The sequence below is a fragment of the Diadema antillarum genome, unplaced genomic scaffold, assembly GCF_040938485.1.
Source record: "Diadema antillarum isolate AM-2024a unplaced genomic scaffold, OU_Dant_1.0 seq00000094_RagTag, whole genome shotgun sequence".
NCBI lineage: Eukaryota > Metazoa > Echinodermata > Echinoidea > Diadematoida > Diadematidae > Diadema > Diadema antillarum.
This window is the reverse complement of record NW_027271183.1, coordinates 883,273-896,896: the sequence shown is the minus strand read 5'-3', so window position 1 is coordinate 896,896 and position 13,624 is coordinate 883,273. Positions and strand designations below refer to the sequence as shown.

Genomic DNA, 13,624 nt, shown 5'->3' with positions numbered 1-13,624 from the left:
AGATAATGGTTGGCACGACTTATTTGCACACCATGCTCATTCCTCTCTCTATAAGTAACATGCATAGGTGTACAACCAATATTAGCCTCGACAGCTTCCCCAAGCTTTACCTTCCTATTCCATTCTGTCTCCCCCAAACAAAACCAACCAAGCAAAAAACAAAAAGCAAGTATAGTCGGGGTGGGTCAGACACAGGGAATGAATACTGTAGTTAAGCACAACCACAGAGCCTCCAGTTTGGCATTTCATGTACAAGAGGGTTTGTATACACAAGCATTTTTCCAACCGTGATTCCAGTTCTAGCACATAATGAGAAGATGTATAACATGGTAACGCTTGTCAATCTCGTAAGTGCTGGGCGTATTGATAGATACAGATTTTTTTTAAATCTAGAAGTAATAATTGTCATACAGATAGTCGTACATTGACCATCTGTGTGTTCTGGAGTGTGGATCGGCTCAGGAAACCTCATAGTGTTGTACACAACGTCCAAAGTCCCTGGAACGGAAAGAGTTAAATCGCAAGGTTTGCCCACCCTTGACCCACTGTGAATAAGCTAGAAATAGAAGTAAGATTTGATACATTTTGATACATTTGATCGTAGCTCGCTTCCAGTGAAAGAACATTAAAATCTTTGATGTTTATACATATATACCTATATACCCGGTATCGTTATGCATATAACTATATATTCCCTTACAGCATGATAGTGTTGGTACTTTACTAAAGTTCCATTATGTTAGGTGAACTCAACATGTACTTCAACCTGTGGAGACTGACAGCTGTTGGATACACTGGGTATAGCATGATATCATATGACCACGTTTGTCACTACAACATACCATAACAGTGGAAATTTTCGCAGGAGGAATTTTTTGCACTCAGCTGGGTAAAATGAATTTCAATTTTTTTAAATTCCGCAGAATTAAAACATCAGTGGTGTAACATATAACAGCAAAAAAGTAAAAGTTGCGTGCTTTTACTTTCCCGCTAGTTTCTTGTCCCACAAAATGCGCAAAAAAAAAACACTGAGAAACTTCCACTTTTACAGTACGTCACAAAGATTAGGAGAGCTACATTATATTCCACCTGCATCCTCATTTTGCAAAGACAAGAGAGGGTATTTTCTCTCCGCTCACTAAAAGTTGAAAAAAGGCATAGCTTTATTCCAGTTAGTATGTTTGTGCATGGAATATATACGATACAGTCTTAAGCTTGCATACGTGTATACTGGGAACACAGGATGTGCTGTTGCATCGATTGCATGAATCTCCAAGATTTTCGCCCTCAGTGTGGCTTGGTTTGGGGTGAATATCGTGCAGAGGTGTAGATACGCCAAAGAAAAACCTTTACAAGTGTGAGCAACTTCCCCCTTCCAGTGGTACAGGCTTAGCACTACCGATAAGCTGCCTACATGTGCTTGTTATGTGGCATTGGATTTTGTCCAATGATAGCTCCTGCCAAGCGCAACATCCTACCGGTCCCTCAACGTCCGGCCATCCCAGCTGACTGTCACGGGTTGTCCATGGTCCAGAGAGTGACCGTCCTGTCGGCGCTGGACGTGAGGAAGCTGAGGTCGCTGGGGTGCCAGCGGCACTGGATCACCTTGTCGCGATGCTCGGCGATCGTCGACGTCGGGATCGGCTGTGTGATGTCACCTGGGGTGGGGGGGGGGGGGGTGGAGGAAGAGAGATTGGTAAACACAAACCACATCCAAGAAAGATGGCATGCTAATCAACATAAGAATCTTTTTTTACTTACAGGTGGCACCAGCAGACAAATTGTAAGTGACATCAATGGACAAAATGATACCATGTGGTTACCTGAATGAAATCACATCACCCATATGTACACTTTTAATACTGCTCAGTCATCACATCCTGAACGAAGATCACTATCATTGATTTACATGTATACCAGGTACTGAGATGGTATACTATTTGTGGCATACAAAGTTCAATTTGGCTTGATATGCTATAAGACCTGGGCCCCGTTGCAAGAAAGTTGCAATCAATTGCAAATAATTGCTAATTTTGAAACAACCATTCTGATTGGCTCAGGGTCTGCCCTATTAAGAAGACATGCATGCAACAATGATTTTGATTGGCCAGTGACAATCAGTTGCAAGTTGCGTTTAAACGCAAAGTTTCTAGCAACGGGGCCCAGGTCACTGACTGCAAAACTAGGATCTTGCAGACAAAATCATAAATGCCCAAAGAAACTCATTCCATCCTAGTTGTCTTCTGGGATGCTGATGAACTGTAAAACCAGAAACATTTGCAGCATGAAACTTTTGCAAATCAGAGCTGATGCCTATTTTCGTGGCATAAAACTTTCACAAAGTGTCTTTGCCATTAAATGCATCGTGTAGATAAAACCTTTTGCATGCATTTTAATTTTGCGAATCTTTCGTGCATGCAAATATTTCTGGTTTTACTGTAATCATTACCCAAGAGGACTGAAGCACCCTTATTTGTTGTTGCACCGAGTGTATTAAAATGTATCTCTGTGTGTGTGTGTGTGTGTGTGTGTGTGCATGAAGGGGGGGGGGGTCTTGTGTGCCCATATGCATGTTTGTTTGTTGTTGTTTTTTGTGTGTGTGCATGTACCTGTATAATTTCTGGGATGTGGATTGAATTGTAGATTCCATCTGCCCTTTTGTACATTTGCACAAACACGAAATATAAGAGTCCAGCACCCCTCACCTTGTAGGTTGGCCAATTTGATGGTGCAGTCGTACGACCCGCTCATCAGATAGAAGTTGCTGGGCGAGAAGCGCAGGGAGCGAATGTCCGAGCTGTGCGACTTGTAGGTCTGTAGGGGGCGCCCTCCATGGATGTCGTACAGCATGCAGGAGGCATCCTCGTGGCCCGACGCTAGCAGCCGGCCTGATGGATCCACAGCCACAGCAGCTGCACCACTCCCTGTTCGTAACACACAGAGAAAGTCATCATTAACCCGTTGAGGATGAGACCCGAGTGTACTCAGGCAAGTGTCTATGGGAAATGCGTGTTGTAGCAAAATCAGTCGGTCTTCAACGGGTTAAGTACCCTTTTTAAGCTATAAAGAGATTGTCACTATGACAATGACATCAACAACAACAATATCAATAACAATGGTGATGATGACGATGATGACAATTACTGTATAATAATAACAAAAGCAATAATGATGATAATAATAGTACTACTAATAACAACAACAAAAATAATAATAACAATAACAATAATAATAGTAATGATGATGATGATGATAATAAATAATAATAATAATAATAATAACAATAATAATGATGATGATGATGATGATGATGATGATAATAATGACAATAAAATTAATAATAATAGCAACAATAATAATAACAATACCAACGATAACAAGACACTGTTTCTCACCAAGTAACTTTTTGTCTCATCATGATCCTCAAAACCAGCCTTCTAATATGTATTTTTGTTAATTTTATGCATTCTATTACAACACAGGTCATTGCTAAAAACTGAAAAGGCTGATGCAATGTACAGGTGTAACAACAGCCACTACAAATGTACATAAAACTTAAACCTAAACATAAACATAAACAGACTGAGGTTTTCGTACTGACAGATTTCTACCTTCTCCATTGTCGGACCCTGGAGAGCCGATAATCTGCACGCATCTCGGAGTCCGAACATCCCACAGCCGCACCGTGTTGTCTTGGGAACCAGACGCTAACATGTTACCCGACCATGCGTAGAGGGACAGCACGTGACCTGCAGGAGAGAGAAGGGACGATAGCAGTACAAACGAAATGCTTGTCCACAGTAATGAGCATTAAAACAGGGAGAAATGCTACAAATGTTTGTGTGTGTTAATCTGCTTTGAGCAGAGCACAAGGATATAACAATTATCTGTCAATGACTGAACAAGTACGTGTATATATATGTAAAAAAAAGAAGAAAAATTGAGGCTGAATCATTTAAGACACCAATGAGAGATTTGTGAGATAATGGTATCATCATTTCTTCTAATTTCTGTACAGTTCGTGTATTTTCAATAAAACTCTCATTGTTCTGTTCGTCTGCTTCTACTATTTTCATACAAGTCAGTATGAGAATGGAGTGGAGTCTCCCTTTGAAATCAATGGTGGGAGGGGGGGGGGGGAGTGGGAGGAAGGGGGTACATGGACCCCCCACCTCCCTCTTTTCCTACCAGCCTCACCTGTGTGGCCCGCCATGGCGTGCATAGCTTGACCCTGCTGGCAGTCTGTAAGACATATGCTGCAGTCTCCTGCCCCGGCGCTGATCAGTGTCGTCCCGCAGGGACTGTCCTGGAACACCAGGTCCCTAACGGTCCCGTCGTGGAACGACAGGTCCACGTCTGGTCCTGATGGGGAAAAGTATGGGAGTGGGAGGGGGTGGGTTAAAGGAAGAGAGAATACAAAATGGCATTGTACACGTATGTGTTTCTGCAAGATTGTGATTTGTCTATGAGAATCTTTTGTATGTATAAATAAACTCTTAGCCCAGATCAGGGGAAAAAGACATAAATGTTTGTCTGTCTGGCTTTGAGTTTACAAAGCTTCCGACCTATGTTCTCAAGGGAAGTTTGATTTCACTGTCAATTACAATGCAGATAATGTCACAAGTGAAACCATAGTTTAAAAAGTGCATCAACAAGCCATGATCGGATCAGAACCATGATATGGATAAATCAAATTACAACCATGGCCTCAATTTTGAAATAATTGCACAAAAGGATTATCAAACCGCCTTCAAATATGAGCACCTGTACCTTTGAGTAACTCTTTTTTATTTTAATTCCTATTTCCTCATCTTCTTTCCACCTGTATCAATCAAAAATTTGCTCCATTCCTCTTCGGTTTTGTCGTACTGGCCAAGGAAAATTTTACTAACCCTGGAACAAATTCTTTGCCTATGTGCGACAAAGCAGCATACCATAAATCATTCGTCAATGATAAGTTACAGTCACATACATTTAAATATGGTTTATAATGAAATATTGTCTCACTCTCGTCATCCAGAGATTAAAAGTTATGAGAAGCATTATGGACTCACCACTCGCATTGCACTTGTCCGGGTCAAAGCGCACCAGCTTGATGAGCTTGTCGTTGGAGCCCGTGGCGACGAGGTTGCCGGAGTGGCTCCAGGCTACGCAATAGATGGAGCCCTTGTGATGACGCATGCGCTTGAATAGCACCTTGGGCTGTTGAACACTGCCCCCACTGGCCAAGTAGGGATAGGGCAAGAGAGGGAAGAAGAGAGGGAAAGAGAAAAAGGAGTCAACCAAATCACGTGAAATGGATGAACTTTGTCTGAACTTACCGAGGTGTATTTAGGATGTATCAAGAATGCTACTTGAGTAGGTTTAAATCAAGAAATTGATACTGCAGTTTGAAAATGGAAAGGGAAGTTCATTCCTAATGTTCTGACATGACCAGAGTTTTGTCTTCAATCGAATTCAAGCTGACATCTTTTAGATTTTTATTTGTCGTTCATTTTTCAGCAACCATGGTATTTTCTTACACAGTATTTATATGACATGAACCACAGTATTGGTACGACGAGGATTTTTAACCATACCTGGATGCATTGGCCCCGGGATAAACGCATATCCGCAGCGTCTTAGAGTTGGAGCCGACGGCATAGAAGTTTCCGGTGGGGTCAAAGGTCACAGCTCGGATGGCTTGCACATCCTCCAAGCTGGTGATGGCATGACAAGTGGGTTTCCATATCGTAATACCACCCTGAAAAGGGAACAGATCTTGAGAGTTGATTAAACTGTTAAAAGTCTCAATTTCTTTGTTTGTGTATTTTTGAATTTTTAGATCTCTTACTTTCTCACAGTTTGAATAAAAATGGTTTCAAGGTTAAAGGTCACAGCTGCATTAAATTTCTTTGATGAAAGAAAACTATCATAAGTATTTTAAAATGTATTACATGTATACGTCATGCATCACATATTCAATCTCTCTCCTAAATGCAGAACATTCCTACAATGTCCAACTTTGAACAGATTTAAATTAATTGACAATCAATTCCTTTAAATTCAACACTGTGCAGGATTCTGTACACATGGTACTTTAGTAGTCTGAGATAGTCTATGTGTCGGTGCCACCAGGAAAAAAAGAAATCAGCAGTGACATGATATATATTAGGATTAGGCTGCCATTTGTAAATATAAGCTGATAGTTGTCAAAGAGCATGGAATAGGCAATATTACCTTCTAATAAAATCTATTGGTGATTTGTAATTACATAACCATGATATACACAATAAAGTCATGAAAAAAAATAGAATCTAGTAATTTGAGAGATATATATGACAATTTAGATTTGTCCAAAAATTTAGAGTTCTCAATATATTGTAACATTGTTGTCAACTCTTTCCCATTCTTTACTACCTATAAATTAAAAAAATCAGGGTTTTTTTTCTTTCCTTCTAAAGGTGTGATTATCTGATGGCTAATTTTGTGGTGTTTTTATCATATCAAACTGGAAAAGTCTTCTATCACTACAAAGCTTTTGAGTCTGGAGAACTGAAAAAAGAGAAAATATATATAATTTTGAAAATAGACTGATGACTGCTGTTATTCATCCAGTCAAGTAAAATATTTTTTTTTATCCTATGCCACAAAGCTGGATGCAAGTGTTTGCTTTAAAAGCACAGCTTTTTTACAGACCAGCCTTCAACTGGGAGGTTGCCAGGAAAAATTGATTGTTTATCGGGGAAATAGCAAAATGCTGCCAGTGATACAGGCAAAATGTACGTCCATTTCTTTTCATCTCAAATTCAGAGACGAATTCTGGAAATCTTGCTCGATTTTATCAGGTTTTCATGATGATGTTGAGCTGACTTGTGTTGGTACCATGGAGACTTCATAAGTAAGGAAATTCCAAGAATAGTATTCCATTGTATGACCAGCAAATGTGATGGGTATTAGCTCTGCAAATGTGCGATGTATTATGCATTAAAGGTGATGGATGATATGATTATGAAATATGATTATTATCCATGGATAAAATTGTCGAGTTATCTTTTGACGGGTGACAAGAATTTGATGGGGATGGCGAGAGCAAATTAGTTGACTGTTTTGGTCAAAGTAACTGTGTTGCATATTTGATGCATAGATGTTTTTACATAGATTGAATGGACCAAGAAAGTGCTTAATGTGATTGTTACAGAAAACAGCACTCTAACACAGCAAAATGAGATTACACTGTGAAACAGGAATATATGGACATGCAAGATACGGTCAACAAATCACTCTGCACACTTAACACAGATGCTGCTGAAATTGCGCAAAGGAGGACACTTTCGATTGGATTGGAAACCACACAATATTGCTGATCAATGCTCTCTAAAATAATGATATATTCAGAATGCAAAAGAGGACTAATATTCTACACCACACAATAAGAGACAGGGGCTACTGACATGCATAGTTTATACCAGTACAGACCAACAGGTACATGTGCCAAAAAAGAGAAGAAGAAAACAACAACAAGAAGGTAAATCGTTTAAGGAGGAAAAAGCAAATGTGACATTTGTGGGTATTGTGTGATGATCACATTTGGTATCAGCACAGAAACGTGATAAGATGCTTGTAACCCATTAAAATAAAGTCAATTTGAGGGTTGTATGTCAATGTCTCAGGTTAATCCACTAGCAATGCACATTTAACTAACACACCGGTAAACAATGGCCAAACTTGCGACCATGTATTTACGATTTTGACATACGTGGATTTGTCAGCGACATTCCCTGTATGGCATGTGTGAAAAAATAGTGAAGTATGATTCAAGCCAGGCAGCCGTTTCTGGCAATGGGTTCATTCACTTTCTTTGTGTATTGCAAAATGGAGATTGAGTTCCCCTAAACATTATGCTGACAGTTCTAATCTACACTTTTGGCTCCTGATCCCCAATTTGTACCTTTGCTCTTGGCTTAATAGCCAGATTGTTTTCACAGGGTAGCTGTCTGGGCGACTGTCGAGGTGATTGTTGTGGTGAGGGTCTCCCGCCAGCCACCTCCGCGGGGGAGTTGTTTCTGACAGGGTGCCCGGCGACAGTGAGGGAGGCATCTCCCATGCCAAACTTGATGGGTTGCTGTTGCTGGTGGTGGTGCTGTTGATGGTGCTGTTGGTGGTGGTGAGGGGGGAGGGGGTATTGTGGTTGTTGCTGTGGCTGCGGTGGATGCGGCTGCTGCTGCTTTGAGAGGTAATACTGCTGACTCAATTCTCTGGAGACATCATGTTGCTTGTGGTGTTGCGGCGAATGCTGCGAGTGAGATGCCGCGGGATGGATGGGCCTGGGCACCTCAGCGGTTGGTGGTGGCACTTTGGTGTAAGTGACATTCTTAAGGTTCCCGCCCGGTCCGAGGACCTCGCCAAAGGACGTTTCCAACTGCCGCGTGGGTGTGAGGGGGCTCGGGCTGCCGCTGCTGGAGCTGGCGGTGCGCTGACTGGCTCTGGACTGGTACCGCCCATGTTGGGACTGCTGCTGTTGCTGATGCTGTAACCCCTGGTGGTGCAGGGGTACCCTGGGATTGCTGAGTATGGGGGAGGCTTCGGGCTCTGGCGTATGGTTCATTTGACTGTAAGGCACTTTCGGGGTGCTGGAGTTCACAGAACTCGTAGGACGAAGGATGAAATTAGGAGGTGTGACCTGCTTTTTTTGAAGGGGGGGGGGGTCCCCATTAACCACAGACATTTTTCGTTGTTGGTTTGTTGGTTGGTTTTTGTATAGTGCGAAGGAAGGCAAAATGGAAAGGGGAAGAGATAACACAAACAACACCATTACCACCACAATTATCATAGCCATGCAGGTCATGCTGTGCTGGGTTGACAATACATTGTGGGGCATGCTTCTCCTGGCAAAATCAACAAGTCCACAGAGAAAGTTATTTTGAATGAAAGCACCAAAATGAAAGCAACAATTGGTAACCAAAAGTATCAGGCCTGAACTATCAATAAAGCCATGTACAACCACTGGAAGGTCGGTATTCATCTTCCAAAAAAAAAAAGGAAAAACAATGATTAGCTTTTAATTTTTCAACAGAAGAAAATTTTCACTTCCACTACCAATACTCTTCCATACATGATAAAGAGGATACATTTGAATGCTAAAAATCTCCTCAAAGTACAGAAAAAAAAAAATTATAAAAAAAAAAACAAACAAAAATTATATTTTGGGTCTTGATATCAAAGCAGTGTCTGAATTCAAGACTAGACAGCTAGACACTTGTTGAAATGCTAACATGTACAATGGCGAAGCATGTAAACCGTTGTAACAGTTCCAAAAATGTTGTATTTTACGCTATCATTTGGGTGTCAATATCATTGCATCAATTTGTGGCTTGTCAAGCTGCCTTCAATTTCAAAAAACTTTCTCTTTGGGGGCCAATTTCTTCTTTCCAACAGCACAAGATAAAACGATAAATATCATTGTAAGCTTGGATAATTGTAAGGTACCACAAAGGGTATGCGGGAGCATGTATGCGGGAGCACAAACTTCTGAAGTCACCAACGTGTAACATTCACAATACATTGCATGCAAGTGGTAGGACATTCTTGCACCACGCTTTGCTTATACCATGCGATACAGCAGATGTGTTTTACCACTTCCTGTGACATCTTTTAGACAAAAAAAAATAAAAAAATTCTCTGCCCCCCCCCCCCCCTTTCTGTAAGATGTGGTCAAAATGTCGCGCAACACTCTGATGATATCTGTACACAGCTGTTTCAGCTGTTGCAATTCTTTGGGACCACTGTGAGCTTATTTCCTCTTGGTTTCTACCATTCATGCAACTAGAGATTAAATGTCGGTCCAATCCCACCCTCAGTTCCCACTGGGGGAAAAAACAACAACAACAACACCAAGGAATTAGGTCATATGCTGAGCCAGAGATGTGCATTTTGACTTTTTGGGAGACTACCAACCCAGTAGGAAAACAATTGGTGCCAATGTCTCTGATACTAATATGAAAATTTGAGTGAATTTATTATTGTATGTCTGTCTAGATGCTACCATGTTTCATATCTCGCTATCCAGTAGAACATTTGGAAATAAGAAAAAGTTTGATAATCACAGTAGTGATGAACTAGTTTTGCTTCAAGACTGAAATGTACAACTCTCAATCGTTCTAACTCATGATGAAAGTGGATGAATGATGAACTGTCTGACAATGAATATTCATAGCCTGTGAATAGGGCCAATAATTCAAATTTCATCATGTGGTTTGAAAACTGTGCCTCTGAAATTTGATCTTTGTGCAAGCGTAGATACTTGTATCCCTCCCTCTCCCCAAACTTTTTTCTTTTCTCTCCGAATATGGTCAGGACTTTCTTTCCCTTTCTCACGACAGACTGTTACTCTGGCACTTTCCCCTTCGTGAATGTCTGTTTGTCTGTCCGTTTGTCTGTCTGTTTATCTGTCTGTGTAATACTCCCTCCCTCCCTCTCTCTCTCTATCTTTCTCTCTCTCTCCAACATATTTCTGTATGCACAAGTCATCCCTTGGTTTACCACAGGAGGGAAAGAGGAAATGGATCTGGGGCTGTTCCACATATATTCCGACCCGACCGGCCGGCCAGACCGACATACACTGATGACTGGAATCAGTTGTGGCCTGTCTAGACAGGCTGGAGTATGATCTCTTGTCACAGCAAATCAAACACCCTGGATGATTGCATAATCCAATGTGGGATGGGCTTGGCATGTTTTGATAACCATATTTGTCTGTCCTGCAAAAGCTTAAAGGGACTGTACCGTACTGGTTGAGGTGTGATCGTTTTTGTGAGATATTCAGAAACCACTCTATGAAATGTTACAGAGCATGTACAATTCTAAGGTGAATTAAACGTTTATTTGATGAAAACTGGTTTTGAAATGACAGAAATATCTAAAAACAAGGTAAAACAAAGAGATCCTAATGAAAGTTGTGGCCTGTCAATTTTATTAGGATTGCTTTTTTGGATATCTCAGCCATTTCGAGGCCATTTTTTATCACATAAATGTTGAATCCTTTTTGAAATTACATGCTCTTTTATATTTCACAAGAGGTTTTTCATAATTTTCTCACAAAAAAAAAAAAAATTGTAAATAAACCTGAATCCTCACTTCAACCTGTACAACTGTACAGTCCCTTTAAGTTAAACATGCGGCAAGGCAGCGATCTGTTAAAACTCGTCTTTGTGCTCTATTTAAACGATGGGGAGGGAACTTGTGACAACTTGCCAAGGCACCTTGTTTGTCTCAAACAAGGTGCCTTGGCAAGTTGTAAGAAGTGGTCTTTTTGCCTTTTGGTCCTGAACAAGGCACGATGGGAAGTTTAGAGAAGTCGCCTTCTTGCTTTCTTGCCAGCTCGCCTTGAACAAGGCACTTAATAGACATGTATTTGTATGTGACCTTGAATATTGTGTTCTTGTCCTGAACAAGGCACCTTGGCAAATTTCCATAATTTTCCTCCTTACATGTAACTGTCATCCTGAAGAAGGCACCTACATTGTAGCTGTGAGTATAAAGAATTTCCTTCTCATCCTAAAGAAAACCTACACATGGTAAATGCAAGTTTGCTTTAGTCACTTACTTTTTCTCTCTTCTTGCCCACGGGCATGGCATCTATCAAAAGCGAGTTTTCAAAGAGTCGCCTTCTTGCCACATGTTCAAGATTCCATACTATCCTCATAACCTAAACATTTATTTTTCCTTTTGCTTTAAAGGGGGGGGGGGGGTGAGGATTTCTCCTTCCAATAGAACAGCTGCCAACAACTTATGACGCGCAGTGTATTTTAGTTTGGGTATTCTTCTCTCACTTTATAGCAGCATAGCAGCAGCAATCATGCTGCATTGTCTAATGTTGAGTTAGTGTCAGTGTACAAAGGCATTACATGTATATAATGGTGTACATGTAGCTGCATGATAAGGTATTATATGAGACTCTCACTGTTAAGTCATGATGACACATGCTTGTTTCAATTCATGGTGAAAAAAAAGAAAGTGCAGCAGATCATAATGTTTAAAAAAAATTAATCCTGTCTCGATGCAATGCATTACACATGTGTACATGTACAACTTTGGGAGAATGTTATTAATCTTGCAGTGAATCAAAGTGGAAACTCACCCTTTAAGAATTATATGGCAACAGATTATATTTTCATATTAAAAACAAATATATTCTGCTCATCAAGACTGAAATGCAGGAGGGAGCACTGTACATCATCATAACGGCATGTGCAAAAATACCACACAAAGTGATTAATGAAGGTGCGAGATCAAGCAGAGGTCAGAACTACCAATATGCATGATACATTGTATAACAACAGTAGCAGATAAAACACTTTAAGCACCGACACACTGCGATGATAAATCACAGCAAAGACTAGCATCACCAGGAAACACAAACAAATGAACCAACACCAAACGAAGGAAGGAATAAACAAAATATAAAAATATGATCTCCTTACCTGTCTCGGGGCCTGCCCAATGATGGATGCGGTGCTGCTATGGGCGGGACTGGTAGTCCTCATCCCGTTGCCCTGGCTACCACTCATCCCAACATTCCCGCCTCCACTCCCTCCTCCTCCTCCCATCAGCTCCTGTTCCAGCTGCTGCCTACGCTGCTCCCTCTCCTGCAGCTCTCGCTGGGCCCGCTCCCTGTCGTGGCGGAACTCATCGTAGGCCGCTGCTGAAGAATTCCTGACGTCCACCTAACGTCCGTCAAGGTTTGGAGGATAAAACAAAATCGGTCAGATTGTCCTGGCACCATGCAGCATTATTCTAATCAACACTTTGCACACAGAATTGTTGTGCGCATGGTAGATTGTCGTTAAAGCACTTCCCTGCGCATGGTAGATTGTCGCTAGGCTGTTGAAGTGCGCATCTACTGTAGGGTTAACAACATTTTGCCATGTGCAGGGAAGTGTGTTAACGACATTCTGCCATGCGAACGATGATATGACATTCCATGAATACTCACTGTGAGTTTGGGGTGCTTTGTAAAATTTAGGATAGTACAATGGTGTAAGAATCACCATTCACAGAGGATACAATTTTGATACAATGTATTATTTCATAATACATGGCCTAGTGCATGGTGAAACTATCATTGGTAAAGGTTCCATACTATTCATATGTACACGACAAAACTAAATACTCAAAATTGCAAAATAATCCACAGGACTGTGATACCCTCCTCACAGTAAATATTGAACCACTATATTTTGATACTATTCCACAATGGATAGGCAAAAGTCTCAGACAGTTAACCATATTTTAAAGCTGGTTTTGGACCTTTACACCCATACACACACACAAACATACAAACATTGGTTCTACATACAAAAGAGCTTGCCAAAGACTTGTCAGACACAGCAAAGTATGTGCACAAACTGGATTCAAAACATTCAAAATGTATCAAATATGAACAGGTTTAAAAGTTACATACTTTTTATATATGAAAGTCTGTAGCATGTGGGTCATTCCATGAAGTTGGGTACACAATGGGCAGTACTGTTCATCATGTTATGTATCTGTTTTCAGAGGTCCCAACAAAAGTTATTTTAATCTAATATCCACATTGTCTGATTAATGAGGAGTGATAGAATATATTATCAAAAGGGCATAGTTG

At 40.8% G+C, this 13,624-nt stretch overlaps 1 protein-coding gene across 1 annotated transcript in view; it reads right to left on the bottom strand.

Annotated features, from left to right (window-relative positions):
* Window positions 1-1,063: 1,063 nt before the first annotated feature.
* LOC139726630 (WD repeat-containing protein 47-like) overlaps window positions 1,064-13,624 on the bottom strand; it is a 38,037-nt gene continuing 25,476 nt past the window's right edge. The window contains exons 5-12 of the mRNA XM_071637620.1: window positions 12,462-12,704; window positions 7,931-8,662; window positions 5,580-5,743; window positions 5,055-5,221; window positions 4,198-4,362; window positions 3,612-3,749; window positions 2,706-2,924; window positions 1,064-1,658 (exon numbers count right to left, since the gene is read on the bottom strand). Coding sequence (XP_071493721.1) covers window positions 1,513-1,658; window positions 2,706-2,924; window positions 3,612-3,749; window positions 4,198-4,362; window positions 5,055-5,221; window positions 5,580-5,743; window positions 7,931-8,662; window positions 12,462-12,704 — 1,974 coding nt within the window. The 3' untranslated portion in view covers window positions 1,064-1,512. The remainder of the gene's footprint in view (window positions 1,659-2,705; window positions 2,925-3,611; window positions 3,750-4,197; window positions 4,363-5,054; window positions 5,222-5,579; window positions 5,744-7,930; window positions 8,663-12,461; window positions 12,705-13,624) is intronic.